This window comes from Globicephala melas, chromosome 1 (assembly GCF_963455315.2).
Source record: "Globicephala melas chromosome 1, mGloMel1.2, whole genome shotgun sequence".
NCBI classification, from domain to species: Eukaryota; Metazoa; Chordata; class Mammalia; order Artiodactyla; family Delphinidae; genus Globicephala; species Globicephala melas.
In genome coordinates, this window is record NC_083314.1 from 92,906,677 (window position 1) to 92,928,895 (window position 22,219).

The 22,219-nt window shown below is 39.0% G+C and overlaps 1 protein-coding gene and 1 pseudogene across 1 annotated transcript in view; both read left to right on the forward strand.

Moving 5' to 3' along the window:
• The window catches only part of EEIG2 (EEIG family member 2), a 104,176-nt gene that overhangs the window by 51,021 nt on the left and 30,936 nt on the right, over positions 1–22,219 (forward strand). The window contains exons 3-5 of the mRNA XM_030868876.2: positions 7,215–7,244; positions 12,919–13,035; positions 16,177–16,223. Coding sequence (XP_030724736.1) covers positions 7,215–7,244; positions 12,919–13,035; positions 16,177–16,223 — 194 coding nt within the window. The remainder of the gene's footprint in view (positions 1–7,214; positions 7,245–12,918; positions 13,036–16,176; positions 16,224–22,219) is intronic.
• On the forward strand, positions 2,814–5,553 carry LOC115859878 (pleiotropic regulator 1 pseudogene; annotated as a pseudogene).

A 22,219-nucleotide genomic window follows, 5' to 3' on the forward strand; every position in this document is an offset into this window, starting at 1 on the left:
TTCCACATACATGTGTTAATATACGATATTTGTTTTTCTCTTTCTATCTTACTTCACTCTGTATGACAGACTCTAGGTCCATCCACATCTCTACAAATGACCCAGTTTCATTCCTTTTTATGGCTGAGTAATATTCCATTGTATATATGTACCGCATCTTCTTTATCTGTTCATCTATTGTTGGACATTTAGGTTGTTTCCATGTCCTGGCTATTGTAAATAGTGCTGCAGTGAACATTGGGGTACATGTGTCCTTTTGAATTATGGTTTTCTCAGGGTATATGCCCAGTAGTGGGATTGCTGGGTCATATGGTAGTTCTATCTTTAGTTTTTTAGAAACCTTTTCTAAATGGAGTTTAAATCATGATTTTTGAAAGATGATCTGTCTTTGAATTTTAAGAAAAGGAAAATATGTAACCAATTTATGGTAGAGGATAACTCAGAATTCCTTTTTTAACTTTTCTTTTTTTTTTTTTGCTACTTAAGGTAGGGCTTATTCAACTGAAATAAACCAGTTCTTCAGACTATAATGGTTTGGTGTATTAGTTAAGGCATATATGATAAGTTGCTAAAACAGAGACCCAAATATGCAATAACTTAAACAAAATAGAAGTGTATGTCTCTCTAGGGTAGTAGCCAAGGGATTCAGAGCTGTTAGAGCAGCTCTGCCATCTTCACTCTATGGTGCCCATTTTTAGATCCAAGGAAGTTGCTCTAGTCTTGTTATCTCTCCACCAGTGAGAATGAAGAAAAAGCCACATGAGAACAAATGTATTCCTTTTTAGTGCGTGACTCAAAAGTGGTGCTAATGGCTTTTGCTCATGTCCTACTGGTTAGAACTTAGCTATGTGATCGTGACAAACTGGAAGAAAAGCTGTGAATGTAGTCTCTAACCGAGTGGCTGTCAGATTCCAACACTGAAGAAGGAGAGAAGAGATATTGGTGAACCACTAGCATTCTCTTACCATGCTTGGTAAATGGAAATATTTACTGAACTTACTCTACCTATCCTATCTAATTATTATGTAAAAGTGAGAACCCATAAAGCAAATTTAGTAAAGTCAACTGTATAAATACTTTCTGCATTGCAAAAAATACCTTAAGATATAATATTTAACCAAATATCTGGGCACCCCATGACCCAGTCAAGTTGACACATAAAATTAACTGTCACAGACCTGAAAGTTAAAAAGCCCTTTGTTAGATCACTAGGGCTGCTGTAACAAAGCACCACAACCTGGGTGGCTTAACACAATTTATTGTCTTACAGTTCTGGAGGCCAGAAGTCCAAAATCAAGGTGTCAGCAGGGCCATGCTCCCTCTGAAGACGAGGCTTTCCTTGACTTGTAGCTGTCTAGCTCCAGTGCATGTCTATGTTCAGATTTCCCATTTTTTATTAAGACACCAGTCATATTGGATTAGGACTTCATTTTAACTTGATTACCTATGTAAAGACTCCTCTGTTTCCAAATAGGGTCATATTCTGAGGTACTGTGGGTTAAGATGTCAACATATTTCTGTGGGGAGCACAATTCACTCCATAACAGGCACTAAGATTATAATAAACCTGGGGATTTATGCTTCTGAAATTAATGGACTGGCTTGTTACAGGCCACCCTTCCCTCTGAGAACAACCAGAAAAGCTAGACAAAATATTAAAAATAGCTGCTTGAAGACATCAGAAGCTGCTTCAGTAAGGATTTAAGAGGCTTAGAATCATAGACCAGGGAAGCTTAAAGAGATGAGCCTGACATTTGGCATTGCTTTTACCCTCAAAGCATTTTCTCATTTGTAAGCAGTAGCTAAGGAGCTGAGCCAAAAGCAGTGATGGAGAGGCTAAGAAGCTGAGCTAAGATTCTGGCAATTTTACAGGACTAAGGGAACAAAAATGGAGTCCAGGGCCCACCAGCAGAAGGAGCCTTGGTAAATACCCCAAGCTTTTAGTTGGGACTCTCTAAGCTTTAATTTGGGACTCTCTTAGCTTTTAGTCTAAGACTCTCTAAGAGTTTCAGCCTAGAAGAAGGAGTATAGTGGCTATAGATCAACCCTTACAAAAACTGAAATTCAGCTTCCAATCAGCTCAGTTGCTGCTTGGATGAAGGTTAACTCAATCCCTGACCTTACTACTTGCCAGAAGCAAATGTATCAATATATTTTCTCTGGAGGAGAATAACATTACTCTGAACCTAAAATTATTTCTTCAAGTTGTCACACACATACAGATTACCAAGCATACTAAAAGACATGACTACATGACCAAAATCAAAAGGAAAAATAGATAATAAAAACAGACCCATGGAAGATACAGATTTGGAGAAGATCTAAGACAGACTTTTTACAATAAGTGTAATTAATCATCAATACAGGAAATCAGAGAACTTAAAACTATTTAAAAAATCAAATTGAATTCTAGAACTGAAAAATACAATAACTGATATTCAAAGCTAAGTAGATGAAACTAAATCTCAACAGATGTATTTAACAGCAGGTTTGTCACAACTGAAGAAAACCTTGGAAAATAAGACAAAGTAAAATATCCAGACTAAATCATGGAGAGAAAAAGGGTGGGATACACATAACAGAGTGTAAGACATGGGAAACAGTGTAAAGGTTTCTCACACACACACACACACACACACACACACACACACATAAAATTGGAGCCCTAGAAGGAGATGTGAGAAATTGTGACTGAGGATCTTCTAAAACTGATGAAAGATACTGAGCCACAGATTCAAAAGTACCGTGAACCTCATGCAGGATAAACAACAAATATGACATGTTTAAAGATAGAAGACCAGCCTAGCTGGAACATGGAAAACATGGAAAGGGAAGTCCTTGATGAAGAGGTTGGAAGCACTGGATCAGGTAGAGCCTTATAGGAGTTTAGATTTTATTCCAATTAGATTTGGAATCAATTTGAGGATTTTAATAAGGAGAGACATGATCCTTTAAGATCACTTTTGCTGATCACTTTGTGATCTTTTAAGATGAAGGATGAATTACAGAGACCACTTAACTGATTGGAATAGTTCAGGTGAGGAATGCTTATGTTTTGGCATGGAGTTATAACAGTGGAGGTGGTATGATTCAGGATGTATTTTGGAGGTAGACTGCCACTAATGGATTGGATATAGTGAATGAGGGAAACTGAATTGAGAATAACTCAGACCTTTTGCCTGAGCATATGGGTCGATGATTGTGCTATTTATTGAAATCGCAAAAACTCAAAGTGGAGCAATTTTGGGGGCAGATAAATAGAGATCAGTAGGCCTATCTTGGCCATGTTAAATTTGAGGTGTCTATGTGACATCAAGTGGACATGTCATGTAGGCATTTAAAATACTACTCTGGGGAGAAGTTCAGACTAGAGATAAAGATTTGAGAGTCATCAGCATACAATTTTTATTTAAAGCCATAGACCTGAATGGGATAAACCAGGGAGAAAGTGTAGATAGAGAAGACAAGAGGCCTAGACCAAACACTTAGAGGTAGTATAAAAGTACGTAGCAGGTACAAGAAAGGAGGAAGAATTCATATATATCACTTCTTGTATACTTTTGGCCAGATCTTAGTTACACTGCCATAGTACAAAAAGCAAGTGGAAAATGTAGTCAGTTACTTTATTTTGGGTAGCCAATGCCCAACTAAAAATAGAGGATTCTTTTATTATGGAGAGGGGGAGAATGGATAGTTGGGATACAACTAGCATTCTTTCCACAGAGGTTGAATAAAGGAATAGGTCTTGCCAAGGAGAGTGAGGAGAAGCCACAGAGGTAGGAGTAAAACTAGGCAATGTTGCCACTTGGAAATTTAAAGAGCAAAATGGTATAAGGAAGGAGGCAGAGTGGCCAAGCCTGTCAAATACTGTTGTGAAATTAAGTAAGATAAGACAAAGCCTTTGGCTTTGATAAAAATGGAGATCATTGGCAATCCTTAGAGCCACTGCAGAGGGAAAAATGAGAGCAAAAGCCCAATTAGAGTAGATTGAATAGAGAGTGGGATACAGCATATTTGGGTAAATCTTTTGAAGAGTTTGGCTGTAAAGGGGAGCAAAGAAAAGAATTAGCCAGTAGAGACACGGATCACCTGGAGAAAGTTTTGTTTTGCTTTGTTTGATGAAAGGCACTATTAATGATATGACAGTGACCTAATAAAGAAGGAAAATTTGGTAATTCATAATGGAGTAGATCTGGTGGCATGGCCGCGGCCTCACTAAACGGGCAGGGAAGGGGAGGGATAACACATATTCACGAACAATAGAATTTACCATAGATTACTCTTCAGCTTATTTCAATTTGCCTCTTTAAAGATGGAAATGGTAGATAATGCGTTGTGTATCTGGTTTAGATAAGAGACAGCTCCATTCGGCAAACACATTTTTAAAAGTGAGTGAGGGAGAGCTGTGGCGGCGGTTTCCATCCTGTTGATGAGTGTTTCTTCCCTGCCGGAGCGACTACACAGACCATGGCGTCGTGGTCGAGGAGGTACAGAAACATTCTATGCACACACTTGTGTTCAGGTTATTGAAGAGAACCCATGTCATGTTTGTGGCTGATAATGGAAAACCTGTGCCTTTGGATGAACAATCACAAACGAGAAATGGCAATCAAGCTGCATAATGAGTATGGTCCTGTGTTGCATATGCCTACCTCAAAAGGAAATCTTAAAGAGAAAGGCCCTCAGAATGCATCAGATTCATGTGGACACAAACAGTATCCTGCCAATCAAGGACAAGAACTTCAATGTTTGGTGACAGGTACACATCCACATCCACCAGGACCTGGGGTTGCTCTGACAGCGGACACTAAGATCCAAAGAATGCTGAGTGAATCAGCTGCACAGTCCTTAGCTGTGGCATTACCTACTTCCCAAGCCAGGGTCGCTGCAAACCATAGTGCACCTGCTGGAGGTGAATACTGACACCCTGGGGCTTCTGACCAGTTACAGCCTGCAGGGGCAGTTGTTATGGACGATGACAATGCCAAGACCTCCACACTGATGGCTAAAAAAGCTCCTACAATGCCCAAACTTCAGTGGCACCCACCGTGGAAACTCTACAGAGTGATCAATGGGCATCTTGCCTGGATTTGATGTATTGCTGTGGAACCTGGAAATCAGTGGTTTGTTACTGGATCTGCTGACAGAACTATAAAGATCTGGGACTTGGCTAGTGGCAAGTTATAACTGTCATTAACTGGCTAGTGGCAAGTTAAAACGCACATCAGTACAGTGCGTGGTGTGATAGTGAACCCAAGGAGCGCATACCTGTTCTCCTGTGGAGAAGACAAACAAGTCAACTGCTGGGATCTTGAGTATAATAAGGTTATAAGGCACTGTCATGGACACCTGAGTACAGTATATGGTTTGGATCTGCACCCAACAATCAACGTGCTGGTGACCTGTAGCCAAGACTCAACAGCACGGATTTGGGATGTGAGAACGAAAGCCAGCGTACACACGTTATCTGGACATACTAATGCGGTGGCTGCAGTGAGGTGCCAAGCTGCATAACCACAAATTATTACTGGAAGTAATAACCTGGAGAAATAACTGGAGATACCAATGGACTTATTTGAAGCTATAGCAAGGGCTGCAGTCTTTTGTGAAGACTTCATAGAAAAGTGTTACATAAGTTTCTGATGCCTGTGCCTCTTTCTGGCATATACTGAGTTTTACAAACCCTGTCCTTAGCATCCTGATTCCCTATCAGGCAAGAAAATTTGTCACACTTCACTTTCTATAGTTAGAAAACAAAATTACAGGAACAATCAGTTTAAAATTTGTTTCAAATTAAGAAATTATACCGTAATTTTGAATAAGCATTTCCAAATATACATATCCCATCTTGCATGCTGTAGGTGGGAGTGTAGTTGTTACAACCTTTAGGAGGGTAGTTTTCCAGAATATACTGAAGATGCTTGGAATCTTTGGCTAACTCTTCATTAGAAATGAAGTTACTAGGAAACTGCCTAATGGGAGTAATCTGACAACTGTACACAGCAAGTTTATTTCACCTTTGTCTTTAATTAAAACTAGCCCAGATGTCCTAACAATAAGGGACTGGTATAATAGATTATGGTATCTTCATGTAGTTTCTCTCCATTAAGAGTGAGAAATATCTCTGGAATAACATGTCCAAATTTTACTCTTATATAAAAAAGGAAGCTGTGCAAGCATTTTTTTTTTTTGGAAGAGTAACTTGTTAATGCTCTAAAAAATAATGGAAAAGTAACACCACATTGTTATCAGTGGCTTTGTGAGAGTGGGATTATGGGAGAACTTTCATGATTGGCTTTATATATTTCTATAATGTTTTAATTTTCTATAAGCATGTATTTTGTAAACTTAAAGGAAAAAAAACCCACAAGAAAAAAAAAAAGTGAGTGAGGAGAGGAGAATTTGGCCCTAATTTTAATGGCAAACACATAATACAGAGTACCTATACTGTGCGCTAAGCAGTGTTCTAAGTGTTTTACACTTAATTCTTGCATCTGTGTGATGTCCTAAATTGAGAGATTTGGCAAATTAATGTAGTTGTATATTTTAAAGTAAAATGCTAAGATATATATATATATATATATATATATATATATATATATATATATATATATATATTTTACTTTTCACTTTTGCCAGTCTCCTTCACTTAGATAAGAATTAGATAAGGGAGTTTCTACTGTATTACATAGAACAATGCCATATATATTAAGTGGAAAAAAGTAAGGTATAGAACAGTATATGTAGTGTGCTGTCATTTGAGTAAAGCAGAAATGTATATACACATCTTTTGGACAGTTCCTAAAAATTCATAACAGTGGTGTCTCTGGGGCGGGGGTTTCAACTCTTGTTGAAATCTTTGTACAGTATGTTATTAATATGCTTAACTCAGTAATTAATTTAACCTTTCTTTGGTGATTCATGTTCTTGCAATGTGTCCAGGACATTTTTGGCAGTTTCTTCTTCAGCAAATAGATTAAATATTAGCTTGTCTTCTCACCATTTGTCTCCTTCAGATTTAAATTAAATTCTAAATAAAAATTCTGGCTATTTTCAGGGGGGCAGGGGACATCCAAACAGTTGGATTTAAGATCATCAGAATTTTACTCTGTATTTGCTAGCCTGTAAATATCTACCTCAAAATTATTTGACATATATTTAATTTTAAATCTTTAGTCATATGATATCCTTATAGTGTTTTTTATCTTTGGCAGGAATTAAAAGGTGGAAAAGCTTATGCAAAGGTAAGTTGGTGTTCTTTAACACCTCTGGAATTTGTAACATCATTCATTGCTATTTATAAGCTTAAAAATTAAATGGTTTGCTTTTCTAATTGCTGTTTAAGCTTGGCTGTTTTTTTTTTGTTTTTTTTTTTTATTTATTTATTTTAACATCTTTATTGGGGTATAATTGCTTTACAATGGTGTGTTAGTTTCTGCTTTATAACAAAGTGAATCAGTCATACATAAACATATGTTCCCATATGTCTTCCCTCTTGCGTCTCCCTCCCTCCCACCCTCCCTATCCCACCCCTCCAGGCTGTCACAAAGCGCCGAGCCAATATCCCTGTGCCATGCGGCTGCTTCCCACTAGCTATCTACCTTACTACGTTTGTTAGTGTGTACATGTCCATGACTCTCTCTCGCCCTGTCACAGCTCACCCTTCCCCCTCCCCATAACCTCAAGTCCGTTCTCTAGGAGGTCTGCGTCTTTATTCCTGCTTTACCCCTAGGTTCTTCATGACATTTTTTTTCTTAAATTCCATATATATGTGTTAGCATACGGTATTTGTCTTTTTCTTTCTGACTGACTTCACTCTGTATGACAGACTCTAGGTCTATCCACCTCATTACAAATAGCTCAATTTCGTTTCTTTTTATGGCTGAGTAATATTCCATTGTATATATGTGCCACATCTTCTTTATCCATTCATCCGATGATGGGCACTTAGGTTGTTTCCATCTCCGGGCTATTGTAAATAGAGCTGCAATGAACATTTTGGTACATGACTCTTTTTGAATTATGGTTTTCTCAGGGTATATGCCCAGTAGTGGGATTGCTGGGTCATATGGTAGTTCTATCTGTAGTTTTTTAAGGAACCTCCATAGTAGTAGTTCTCCATAGTGGCTGAACCAATTCACATTCCCACCAGCAGTTCAAGAGTGTTCCCTTTTAAGCTTGGCTGTTTTTAAATAAAGCAACTCAGAGATTAAATAGTTGGATCCAACAATAAATTATAGGCATATTCTTTCTAAATGTTGATTATGGGATGTTATTCTTAAGTTTCAGTTTCCTTACTAGGAGACAGTCTCTGGTTTGCATTAAACAATTGCAACTGTTAATTCAGTTTCCCTTGGGAAGTGTTCTCAGTCCCACCCAACCCCCAGTGGAATAAGACTCCCCCTCTGTGCTCTCTTAGCACTCTGTATACATGATCACTACTGTCCTTTATACTTTTACTAGCTGTATGGAATTACTAATGAATGTGCTGACTTTTTTGCTGCATAGAAGGAATTAGTAATTAATAATACTACCAGAAACCCAACTCTTTTATTTCTAAACCTCTTAAATCTCTAAACCACTTTTTTTTTTTTTTTTTTTTTTTTTGGCCACGCTGTGTCACTTGCAGGATCTCAGTTCCCTGACCAGGGACTGAACCTGGGCCACGGTAGTGAAAGCCCGGAATCCTAACCACTAGGCCACCAGGGAACTCCCCACATACTCCTCTTGTATTTCTCTGTGATGGTAGCTCCATCAGTCTAGTCATCTAAGCATCTGAGCCAAGAACCAGGGCACTAGTTTCAACTATCAAATCTACCTACCCCTCTAAAACTAGTTGGCTGCAATATCAGTTAGGATGCTCTTTGGTACAAGTAACAGAAAACCCTCCTCACCTAGAGATGTTTTTAATCTCACAAAACAGGTAGATATGAGATAGAGCTATAGATGTGAGATAGAGCTGCTCCAGGATTGGTTAATCCACTGACTAAAGAACATCATCAAGAATCCATGTTACTTTTCTCTTTTTTTCTTACATTCTCTATGTGATGGCTTTGTCCTTGGCTAGCTCCCTTCATGGTCAGGAGGTGGCTAGCTGCTCAAGTTTTAGTCAACACATTCACATATGACAAAGCTCAGCTGTTTCCCCATTTATGACTTTTTCAAGTGAGAAAACTTTTCCTACATGGCCCCCAGAGGATTTCCCTGTACCTTTGATTGTACACAACTGGATCATATGCCCACTCCTCAACTAGTCATGGGCAGTAGGAATGGATTGCCATGGTTAGCTTAGACTAATCACAATTTCACAGTCAGCTAGAGGTTGGGTTACTTTCCTTGTGTACATGGATGAGCTAAGAGTGGACACTTGAATAAAATCAGGACTTGCTAGCAAGGAATATAAGGGCATTGAATGATGGGTAGGCAAAAAACAGTCTGCTTTGACTGACAGATCTTGATTTCTCCCTTCTAAAAAGCTTTTGAAACCATCTCTTCTCTCCAGTCCCAAGACCACTGCCCTAGGTTATGCCTTCATTATTTCTTATTTAAAACCTGCATTGGCCTCCTATCTTTTCTGTGCCTCTGTCATCTCCCACCAGTTCATCCTCTATATTATTGCCAGAGGGATTGTTCTGAAATTCAAAGATGATCATATCCTTCCCCCACTTTTAGTCCTTCAGCAGCTCTCTATTGCCTGTAAAGGAAAATGAAATGAAAAGTCTTTAACCTAGCATATTGGACCCATCTTGGTTTGCAAATCATCTATCTGCATACTCACCCACTCACTCAGTCATCCTTATGCTTCAGACATACTGCCCAGAGAACATTCCTGGAGTGTGCCGTGCTGTTTTAGCCTTTTTGCCTTGTGACTTGATGTTTTCCCTGCCATGCATGTGCTTCTGTACACTCATGTATCATTAAAAACTCAACTTAGTCATCCCTCCCCACTGAGAAATTTTCTTTTCCTCTCTTTCTTGTAATTGTGCCTTCCTTTATCACAGCACTTATACTTTTTTATAGGAATTTATTTCCTTTTCTATCTTCCCTTATTAAACTATGAGTTCCTTGAGAATAGGAATAATATACATTCCTAATACCTAACATTATCTGGAATGAAGATGCTCAAAATTATTTGCCAATTGAAGGAAGCTCTACCACAGTTATACCTACAATTTATATTATATATATATATGCCATTTTACTGAGACAGTTATCTCAGTGAAACCAAAGAGAAAATCATAAGGAAATATGGACTCTTGTACCTCATTACAATGTAAGCTCTTGCAAGACGGTTCTTATCTGTCCTGTTCATCACTGTTTTCCAGTATTTAAAGCAGGGCCTGGCACATAAAAAGTGCTCAGTAAATGTTGACCTTAGCATGCTTTCTTAATGGGGACTGACCAGATTCTTTTTTTAAAAAAACTTGCTTTATGCTTAGTGACTGTAATACCAGCATTCCAACAGTGGATCGTGAGCCAAAGGGCTGTTTTTTATTCAAAAAATACATGTTAACTGCTTACCATGTGCCAAGCATTGTTCCTGCCACTATTTTAAGTATTAGAGGTACAGCAGTAAACAAAACAGACAAAAATCCCTGACTTTGGGGAGCTTACATTCTAATGGGGGATTGAGGGAGGCGGACAGACAATAAAATAAATATGAAATGTGTATATACATGCTGTGATGATAGCTACTAAGAAAAATAAAGCAGATAAGCTGTAGTGACAGCTACAGGGGAGGGGAGGGGGGAGTCAGGCATGTTCTAGAATGGTCAGGGGAGGCCCCTTTAGAGAGATGACATTTGAACATAGACCCTAATGCAGTGAGGAAGAAAGCTGTGAGATCTGAGAGAGAATGTATCAGGTAAAAGAACAGTAAGTGCTAAAGGCCTTGAGGTGATCTTCGCATTTTTCAAGGAAGAGGACCTTGTGGCTGGAAGAGTGGATGAGGAGGAGAGGGGGAAATGAAGTAGACGAGGTGGCCATGGACAGAGGAATCAGAGACAGTCAATATAGACAAGTCTTTCGAGGAGTCTTGCTCCAAAGGGGAGCAGAAGAATATTACAGTAGACTGGAGAGAGGTATGGCATGAGGTTTTGTTTTCTTTTGTTCATTAAGATGGGAGAAAATCCAGCATGTTTGTGTTCTGGGAATGATCCATAGAGAGGGAAGAATCCCTGAAGCGATGAACTTGAATAGGCGAGAGGAGAGTGGTTGGCCTTGGATGGGAGCGCAGCCAGCTCACTTACAGTAAGTGGGAAGGTAAACATGTGGGCACAGATTCAGGTAGGCGAGTAGATGTGGCTGGTGATAAGAGCTTGCGGAAGTTGAATGCTCTTTTGATTGCTTTTATTTCTGAGTGAAATAGGAGGCAAGGCATCAGCAAAGAGTGTGGATGGAAAAGGTATTGGAGGTTCAAAGAGAAAGGATAATGTATGAAATAAGGCATGTGGATGACGTGTGATCACACAGCCACAGGAGTCTTCCCATGTTCATTTGGATGTGACTTTCCCCTGGACATATCCAGGCTTTTTGCTGATCTCTTGGACCCCTAAAAGAGGCAGTAAGACCAGAGTAATCGTGTGAAGATTAGGTAGATATTACCTGTGGCTTGATATGTTCCTGACTTACTGCTTTTGGAGCTTGTGGTCCTTCAGCTGGTCTCTTAAATTCTTATTCTTCATTCTTCTTATACCAATTAAAAACCACTAAAATAATGCTCCATCCTACAATAAAAATCTTCATCTTAAATGCCATTCATATGTTCTTCACTGCATGTTTTAAAGCATTAAAGCAGGCAACTTAAAATCACAGCACTCAACTTAAAATCAAGCAGGGTTTGACGTGTATAATACTTTTTATTATATATTCAAGGAGATGTACTTGCAAGCTCAACACATTTTTTTGTTAATAAAAGACTGTATACACTTAGTCATATAGAATAGAGTGTTCAAAAAATAATGATATAAAGGAGTGATTTTTTGTACCACTTGGAAATGAGAAATAGGGTTGAGCAGCATCAGAGGAAAGACCATAGGGTAATCTTTGGTAGCTGCAGAAAATGGGGACCAAACCTGAGTAGTAATAAGAGGGAGGAATGCGTTTGAGCTGAGCTTCTGGGTAACAGCAAAGAAGGTTGGTGTGGGGAAGGAAGGAAGAAGGCTTCATAAAGAGAGATTCAGCTCATGGGGGACCAGCAAAGCAATTGTTGTGGAAGGTGGTAAAGGAGGAGCTTGTACCAAAGGAAGTATGTGATACACTTAAATCATTTCGCTCTTGGGTGGGCAGTGAGAACTTAGTAACCTGCAACTAACTATCTGCAGTCACCAGTGGTTAACTGGGAATAGAGCCAGACCAGAACAGGGAGAGGAGAGTCTGGTTGGTTTTCTCTGTGTGTGTGCAAATGACCATGATTGGTCTGCTAGTATTTCCCATAGAGCGGTGTGAGCACCACTGCTAACTTGCAGTGATTTCAGTTGTTTAATATGCATTATTTTTACGTTATGTTATATATTTTAATGTGTGCAGAAAAATACATTTAGCAATCAAATACGTGATTTCAGAGATCATATTGCTTAAGACAAGAGTAGAATAGGTGGTACATTTTTGCAAAAAGGGAGCCAATTTTTTAACAAACATTTGGGGTGGCCAAAAAGTTCGTTCGGTTTTAAGTAAAAAGACACATTTTTCATTTTCACCAAGAACTTGATTGAACAACGTATTCATTAATCGAAGAAACTTTTTGGCCAACCCAATATTAAGCAAAGAATAGAACAGGTGTTGTTAAGTTGGCAAAAACTGCAAATAACTGAAGTTTGAGACCACTTGGCTAGAGCATGGATTGAATGTTTATTTTAAAGATAATATGATAGAAGCCTAGTAGATATTCTATTAATATAATTATCTTTCTTTTCACAGCTGGGCTTTGCAGATCTAAACCTGGCAGAGTTTGCTGGATCAGGAAATACCACTCGTCGCTGTTTACTGGAAGGCTATGATACCAAAAATACAAGACAGGATAATTCCATTCTTAAAGTAAGCACGTTTCTAGATTTACATGTCAACAAATGAGATTCTCTGCCTTTAAATAATCATAGGTATATACTGTCAAGGGCAAGATGGGAATCAGTATTGAAATCATGAGCTGAACATACCACTGAAATACTCACCATGTAGAAGAAAAAACTATTCAAATCACAGAAGCACTGAAAAGTAACAAATGTTCACCTTTATGATCACATGGTGCTGTAAACGTTCAGGGAAGAGTACACACAACCACTACAGCATAAGGGCTCGATGAGTGGAAGGGAAGGAGCATCGTAAATGAATACCTTACAGTATGCTTGTAGCACCCAAGAGGTGATTTCCAAAGCAGCTGTGGTGGGCACATAGAAGTCACTGGGTTCTCTCGCAACAAGTGAAACTCACTTTGGGCATCTGCCCTACTGTTTCCAAGTACCTTCAGGAGCCATGTATTCTGGTGAACCCAGAGGGAATACACACTTCAGAGAGCTGGCGTATTAAATGAAACCAGTAGAGAAAATGTTTGTAAGGTACCTTGCATCTGGTAAAACTCACTGGATAAACCTTTTGCTGTGTTTTAGTTAGGTTTACCCCATTATGGTAAGTTATCTCATGATAAGAAAGGAAAATAATCCTGAATAAAAACTGAATGGTCAGAAGTTAGTGGACAAAAGAATTACCCTATATCTAACAGTTTTCAAACCCACTTAGTTTATGCCTGGCACTTAATAGATTCTTAATTCATGACTACTGTTAAGGTTTTTGTTACTATTACCATTATCGTTATTATTCCCAGAACACAATAAGGTCCTACGGCTGATTCTTAAAAGGCAATCAGTACCTAGAGAATAGCAGCATTTCAGAAAGCATTAGCAAAGCTTTAAATTCTCGTCCAACAAAAATATACCATTTCTGAATAATAGTACTCTAGGTATTCATTCATTCATTCAACCAGAATTTTTTGAGTAGCCAGAGGTTTAGGGAGCTTAAGGAGCATAACCCCAGCCACGTGGCAGGAGCGTGGATTATGGCATCAGGGCTCTGTGTTTGTTCTTAGATCTCTGGAGCCCTGTGTAAGCACTTCACCTCAGGCCAACTGTTTCCTCCTCTGTAAAAGGGGAATTGCAGTACTTACCCCAGGGACCTGTTCTTGAGGCCTAAATGAGTTACTGTATGTGATTTTGCCAACACTAGTTGTATGGAATAGAAATCCCTCAGGTTAGCTCGTGTAGAAGAGAACTTTAGTTCAAACACAAGGACGTTTCATAGAGCCCTAGGGTGGGAAGTGACAACCAGACCTGAACTCCCAGGAGCTAAAGGAGCTTTCTAGGCCTCTCAGGGACTGTTCTTGCCTCTCTGCATTATCATTCTGTCTGTAGACCAACTTCCTGTGGTCACTCACAGCTTCCCTGCCCTCCCTAGAACTTCAGCTGCTAAGTGGCATTGGCTTGTGATGACGTCAGCAGAATCTGGGAGGCGGGGGAGGCTGTTTCCAGAGACCTTCTCTAAAAGGTCTTGGCCTGGTAGGTTTCCCAGAATGTGTTTGCAGTAGTATCCTCACAGAGCCTAGTATACTCTGGGGCAGGCTGGATATTCTACAGATGCTAACTCCTTCTTTCTAGAAGGTGGCAAGAACATTAAAGTCACATAGTAAGTACCTTGAGAGAGAAGCTGATGCATTTGGTAGGTAGAGAAGGACATTGAGTACTTCTAAATTTTTTATAGCTTTATTGAGCTATGATTCACTTACCATACATTTCACTCAAAGTACACAGTTGAATGGTTTTTAGTATATTCATAGGTGTGTCCGACTATTGCCATAATCAATTTTAGAACATCTTCATCACCCCAAAAAAGAAACCTCATATGTGCCCAATAGCAGTCACTTCCCACTTTGCCCCAGCTCTCCTCCCTTCCCCCCAGCCTAAACAACCACTAATCTACTCTGTCTATGGAGTTACCTATTCCGAACATTTCATATAAATGGGATTATAGAATATGTAATGTTTTGTGTCTGGCTTCTCTAAACTTAGCATAATGTTTTCAAGGTTCATCCATGGTGTAGCATGTGTCAGTACTACACTCCTTTTTGTGGCTAAGTAATATTCCATTGTATGGCTATACCACATTTTATTTATTCATCAGTTAATGGTCATTTGGCTTGTTGTTTTCACTTTTTAGCTATTATGAACAATGCTGCTATGGACATTCATATACAAGTTTCTTTGTGGGCATATATTTTCTTTTCTCTTGGGCATGTATCCAAGAATAAGTACTCTAGGAGCAGAATTCTTGGGTCACATGGTAACTCTGCTTTTAACCTTTTGCAGAGCTACTGGACTGGTTTTCAAGTGGCTGAAACATTTTACATTCCCATTAGCAGAGTGTATGAGAGTTCACATTTCTCCAAATATTGGGTCCTTTTATTCTTTAGCTTCTTAGAATGGGGAACTGCAGAGATAACCCTGTGCATTTCATATTTCAGATGCTGCTAATAGGTATGTGGAGACTTGAATTAAGCATTTAGTCTTCAGGATAAACACATACAGAAATCCTCCAGAGGAAATGCCTCTTACTGTGGGTGAAAGGTCTTGAATAGCTCGGGTGTCAGGATGATCAGCTATTTCTAAGCCTGATCTTTACAAAATATTATAATTGCTTCATGAATGAATAAAATCATGAATGATTAAAAACTACATTCATTCATTCTTGTCCAAAGCTAGAGCAAAGGCCAGAAGCATTCTACTCTTACAGGCCACCAGCAGGCACCCCTGAAAGCATCATTATGGCAAACATGTTGGAGGAAAACATTCCAGACACTTAAACACCACAGGAGTCTGGGAGGAAAGACAGATAAAATAGACCAGAACAGCACACACCCAGAATATTGTTACTGATGAAGCCCTTGCTTTTTGTTTCCATCTTTTCCACTCTTATTTTTGCAGTGACAAAGTTGTTAATGTTGAAAATGATTTTTAACCTATGTCTGTATAAAGCAGCAGTTCAATATTGGATATAACCCAATTCAGTAATCATTTTATTTATAAATAGGAAATACTGGACTAGGTGATGTGGAAGGTGCATAGATTAGCAGAATGTGGCTTCTCCTCTCAAGATTTTTATAATTACAATATTTCTTTTTCTTATGTTTAGGTTTTAATCAGTATGCAACTGATGTCTGGTGACCCATGTTTTAAAACGTAAGTTGATGCGCAGCAAATGAGTTATTTGTCTGAAAGTTTAATAGTGATTTATTTGTTTAAATTTTCACATTCATATTATGTAGTGTTTGTAGGCTAATACCAATGAAGGAATAGTTCCTCTTTTAGGAGACTGACCTGACCCTTACAGAAGTTACTATTACTTATTACCAAACAAACTCTCCATGCTCTAAATTATTTAAGCCATGGGTCTTTTGTCATCTTCAGGTTTTGGGTGAAATTATACAAATTTAACTTTTTAATTTGATCTCTGTAGATTTGTCATTTCTTCAATAAATACCTATTAAGTGCCATGTGCTAGGCCCTAATCTATAGACACTAGAGCAGGGGTCCCCAACCCCCGGGCCGCGGACCGGTACCAGTCAGCAGCCTGTTAGGAACTGGGCCGCACAGCAGGAGGTGAGTGGCGGACAAGCCAGCGAAACTTCATCTGCCGCTCCCCATCGCTTGCATTACCGCCTGAATCCCCCACCCTCCCACCCCCGTCCATGGAAAAATTGTCTTCCGGGAAACAGGTCCCTGGTGCCAGAAAGGTAGGGGACCGCTGCACTAGAGAAACAGCAGTGAAAAAAATAGATCAAGTCCCTGACATCTTGGAGTTTGTACTCTAAGAGGAAAACGAACAACAAGCTAACAAGTAAATATATACTATAGAGATAGTTATGAATGCTTTGGAGAAAAATAAAGCAGGGTAGGAGAGGCATGGTGCGAGAAGTGTTGCTATTTTATATAGTCAAGGAAGTCCTTCCTGGTAAAGGTGATATTTGAGCAGAAACCTGAGGGAGGTAGGAAGCAAGCCATGCAGATATTTGGGGAAAGAGCATTTGAGACAGCGGTAACAAGGACAAAGGCCTTGAGAGAGGTGGGTGTTTGGCATATTCAAGTAACTGTCAGGAGACCAGTGTGTCTAGAGCAGAGTGGGTGAGGAGGAGGGTGATAAGAGATGAGACCAGATGATAAAGGATCTTGTAGGCCATCATAGTAATAGTCTCATAGGCCACTTATAATCTGAGTGAGATAAAAAGCTACTGGAGTGTTGGGAATTCCCTGACAGCCCAGTGGTTAGGACTCCATGCTTCCACTGCCAGGGCCTGGCTTGGATCCCGGGTCAGGGAACTAAGATCCCGTGTGCCGCACGGCGCAGCCAAAAAAAAAAAAAAAAAAAAAAAAAAAAAAATGCTACTGGAGGCTTTAAAACAGAGGAGTAAAATGTAAGATTATCAAACTTCTGGCTGCTAGGTGGAGAATAGACAATTTGTGGGAGCAGTGAAGGGGCCAAGGGCAGAAATAGGTGGATGAGTTAGGAGGCTGTTTTGTAATCCAAGGTTTTGGGCCTGAGTAAAGAATGGTGTAAATTTATTGAAATGAGAGAGCCTACAAGAGGAACAGGTTGGGAGCTTGGGTATCAGACATGTTAAGTTTGAGATGTCTGTTTAACACCCAGCCAGGCATTTTGAGTAGGCAGCTGGATATATCACTATAAGGTTCAGTGGGGAGGCCTAGACTGGAGACACAAATTTGGAAATCATGACATCATCAGCACATAGGTACTGGTTAAAGCCATGAGCTTTGATTAAATGACCTACAGGGAATGAGTATAAATAAAGAAAAGGACCACAGACTGAGGTGTGGGACACTCCCGCATGTTAGAGGTCGGTGAGATAGGGAATAACCAGCAAAGGAGCAATCAGTGAGATAGGAGGAAGGAACCAAAGGAGACTACTGTCCTGAAACCAGGTAAAGAGTGTGTTTCAAAAAGGACGGAGTAATCAGCTGTGCCACACACTATGGAATTAGGTCACGGAAGACGTGGGCTGAGAATTGACCTATGGATTTTGCGGTATAGAGACCATTGGTGACTCTGACAAGCACTGGTGGAATGCTTTTAGACTACGGCCACATTGGAGTGGATTAAAGAAAGTCTTGGAGGAGAAAAATTGGAGACAGTGAGGGTAAACAATTCTTAGGAGGAATTTTGCTACAAAAAAGGAACAGAAAAACGGGGTCCTAAATAAAAAGAGGATGTGGGGTTAAGGGCAGATTTTATCTTTTTTTTTTTTAAATGGGAGATAGCACAGCATACTTGTATCCTGATATGAATGGTCCAGTAGACAAGGAGAAATGTGGTGCAGAAGACAAAAGGGCCAGTTGCTAGAACAGTGTCCTTGGATTGTCAAGAGGGATGAAGACAGAGAGTGTGGATACAGATGCATATATATGCGAAGTGGAAACATATAGAAGTTATTTTCAAATTGCTCCTTTTCTTAGTGATACAGGAAATGAGCTAATCATTGAAGAGCGAGGATGGGAAAGATGGAGGTGAGGGTTTGAGCAAAGAGGAAAAAATGTGTAAAAGTCTTCTCAGAGAGCAAGAGAGTGAGCTGAATGGGAAAAGGCAATAGGATGCCTGTCAGCAATCTTGAAGACACTTAATAGTTAAAAATGAAAGTTAGGGACTTCCCTGTTGGCACAGTGGTTAAGAATCTGCCCGCCAGTGCAGGGGACACGGGTTAGGTCCGGGAATATCCCACATGCCACGGAGCAACTAAGCCCGTGCGCCACAACTACTGAGCCTGTGCTCTAGAGCCCGCGAGCCACAGCTACTGAGCCTGCGTGCCACAACTACTGAAGTCCGTGCACCTAGAGCCCGTGATCCGCAACAAGAGAAGCCACAGCAATGAGAAGCCCACGCACCGCAAAGAAGAGTAGCCCCCGCTCACCACAACTAGAGAAAGCCCACGCGCAACAACGAAGACCCAACGCAGCCAAAAATAAATAAGTTTATACCAAAAAATAGTTAATCAGATATCATTTAAATATCTGAGAAAAAATATACATCTAGAAAAGAAAACAATTAATTCCCTAAGCATCAACTTCCATGTAGCAAGATCCATGTAGTTCTCTATTTACATACTACTTTATAAAGATGAAAATATATATATTTAACACAAATCAATTCTTGATTAAAATTATGCATTTTTGTAAAACTTAGCCTTCCTGTGCTGTTTTCTCTCAAACCATAATTTCCTGGCTGCTTTCTTTATTTCCTGCTCTTTTGAGAGTAAACAATTTTTGGTTTCTTAGGTAACAGTATGTTTTCCTAGTGGAATATGTTTAGGGTGAAATGAGAAAATGAGCATTAAAATTTAGTAGAATAAAATGTATTCATCATTCCTTCTTAGGAGCTTTTTATGAATGTTTGCTTTCTGGCCCTTTCTCTGCCATTTTCTCTCTCTATCTGTGAAACTCAAATACTGAAGAGCTCAAAAAGTAGATTCTCTTATGTGCTGTATTATCTCCACAAATTCTGATAATTTAGAGATTATAGTTATAGAGAAAGACTTTTTTTGGGGTAAACTTTGCTATTTTTATTACTTTTAACAAACAGGATATCACATATTAGCCTTTTCCTTTCCTAGACATGCACATACATCAGAATATCTTCACATAACATATTACCCATCCCTTCCTTTCCTTTAGGACTGTGCCGTTTTGGGTTTTTTTTTTTTTTAAACATCTTTATGGGAGTATAACTGCTTACAATGGTGTTAGTTTCTGCTTTATAACAAAGTGAATCAGCTATATGCATACATATATCCCCATATCCCCTCCCTCTTGCATCTCCCTCTCACCCTCCCTATCCCTCCCCTCTAGGCGGTTACAAAGCACTGAGCTGATCTCCCTGTGCTATGTGGGTGCTTCCAACTAGCTATCTATTTAACATTTGGTAGTATATATATGTCCATGCCACTCTCTCACTTCGTCCCAGCTTACCCTTCCCCCTCCCCATGCCCTCAAGTCCATTCTCTACATATGTGTCTTTATTCCTGTCCTGCCCCTAGGTTCTTCAGAACCATTTTCTTTTTTTTTTTTTTAGATTCGATATATATGTGTTAGCATATGATATTTGTTTTTCTCTTTCTGACTTACTTCACTCTGTATGACAGACTCTAGGTACATCCACCTCACTACAAATAACTCAATTTTATTTCTTTTTATGGCTGAGTAGTATTAAATTCTATATATGTGCTACATCTTCTTTATCCATTCATCTGTTGATGGACACTTAGGTTGCTTTCATGTCCTGGCTATTGTAAATAGAGCTACAGTGAACATTGTGGTACATGACTCTTTTTGAATTATGGTTTTCTCAAGGGTATATGCCCAGTAGTGGGATTGCTGAGTCATATGGTAGTTCTATTTTTAGTTTTTTAAGGAACCTCCATACTGTTCTCCACAGTGGCTGTATCATTTTACATTCCCACCAACAGTGCAAGAGGGTTCCCTTTTCTCCACACCCTCTCCAGCATTTATTGTTTCTAGACCTTTTGATGATGGCCATTCTGACTGGTGTGAGATGATATCTCATTGTAGTTTTGATTTGCATTTCTCTAATGATTAATGATTTTGAGCATTCTTTCATGTGTTTGTTGGCAGTCTGTATATCTTCTTTGGAGCAATGTCTATTTAGGTCTTCTGCCCGTTTTTGGATTGGGTTCTTTGTTTTTTTGTTATTGAGCTGCATGAGCTGCTTATAAATTTTGGAGATAAATCCTTTGTCAGTCACTTCATTTGCAAATATTTTCTCCCATTCTGAGGGCTGTCTTGTGGTCTTCTTTATGGTTTCCTTTGCTGTGCAAAAGCTTTGAAGTTTCATTAGGTCCCATTTGTTTATTTTTGGTTTTATTTCCATTTGTCTAGGAGGTGGGTCAAAAAGGATCTTGCTGTGATTTATGTCATACAGTGTTCTGCCTATGTTTTCCTCTAAGAGTTTGATAGTTTCTGGCCTTACATTTAGGTCTTTAATCCATTTTGAGCTTATTTTTGTGTATGGTGTTAGGGAATGATCTAATCTCATACTTTTACATGCACCTGTCCAGTTTTCCCAGCACCACTTATTGAAGAGGCTGTCCTTTCTCCACTGTACATTCCTGCCACCTTTATCAAAGATAAGGTGACCATATGTGCGTGGGTTTATCTTTGGGCTTTCTGTTCTGTTCCATTGATCTATCTTTCTGTTTTTGTGCCAGTACCATACTGTCTTGATTATTGTAGCTTTGTAGTATAGTCTGAAGTCAGGGAGCTTGATTCCTCCAGCTCCTTTTTTCTTTCTCAAGATTTCTTTGGCTATTGGGGGTCTTTTGTGTTTCCATACAAATTTTGAAATTTTTTGTTATAGTTGTGTGAAAAATGCCTTTGGTAGTTTGATAGGGATTGCATTGAATCTGTAGATTGCTTTGGCTAGTATAGTCATTTTCACAATGTTGATTCTTCCAATCCAAGAACATGGTATATCTCTCCATCTGTTTGAATCATCTTTAATTTCTTTTATCAGTGTCTTATAGTTCTCTGCATATAGGTCTTTTGTCTCCTTAGGTAGGTTTATTCCTAGGTATTTTATTCCTTTTGTTGCAATGGTAAATGGGAGTGTTTCCTTAATTTCTCTTTCAGATTTTTCATCCTTAGTGTATAGGAATGGAAGAGATTTCTGTGCATTAATATTTTATCCTGCTACTTTACCAAATTCATTGATTAGCTCTAGTAGTTTTCTGGTACCATCTTTAGGATTCTCTATATATAGTATCATGTCATCTGCAAACAGTGACAGTTTTACTTCTTCTTTTCCGATTTGTATTCCTTTTATTTCTTTTTCTTCTCTGATTCCTGTGGCTAAAACTTACAGAACTATGTTAAATAATAGTGGTGAGAGTGGGCAACCTTGTCTTGTTCCTGATCTTAGAGGAAATGGTTTCAGTTTTTCACCATTGAGAACGATGTTGGCTGTGGATTTGTAGTATATGGCCTTTATTATGTTGAGGTAGGTTCCCTCTGCCTACTTTCTGGAGGTTTTTTTATCATAAATGAATGTTGAATTTTGTCAAAAGCTTTTTCTGCATCTATTGAGAATATCATATTGAGATATTCTCTATTGAGAATATCTCCTTCAATTTATTAATATAGTTTATCACATTGAT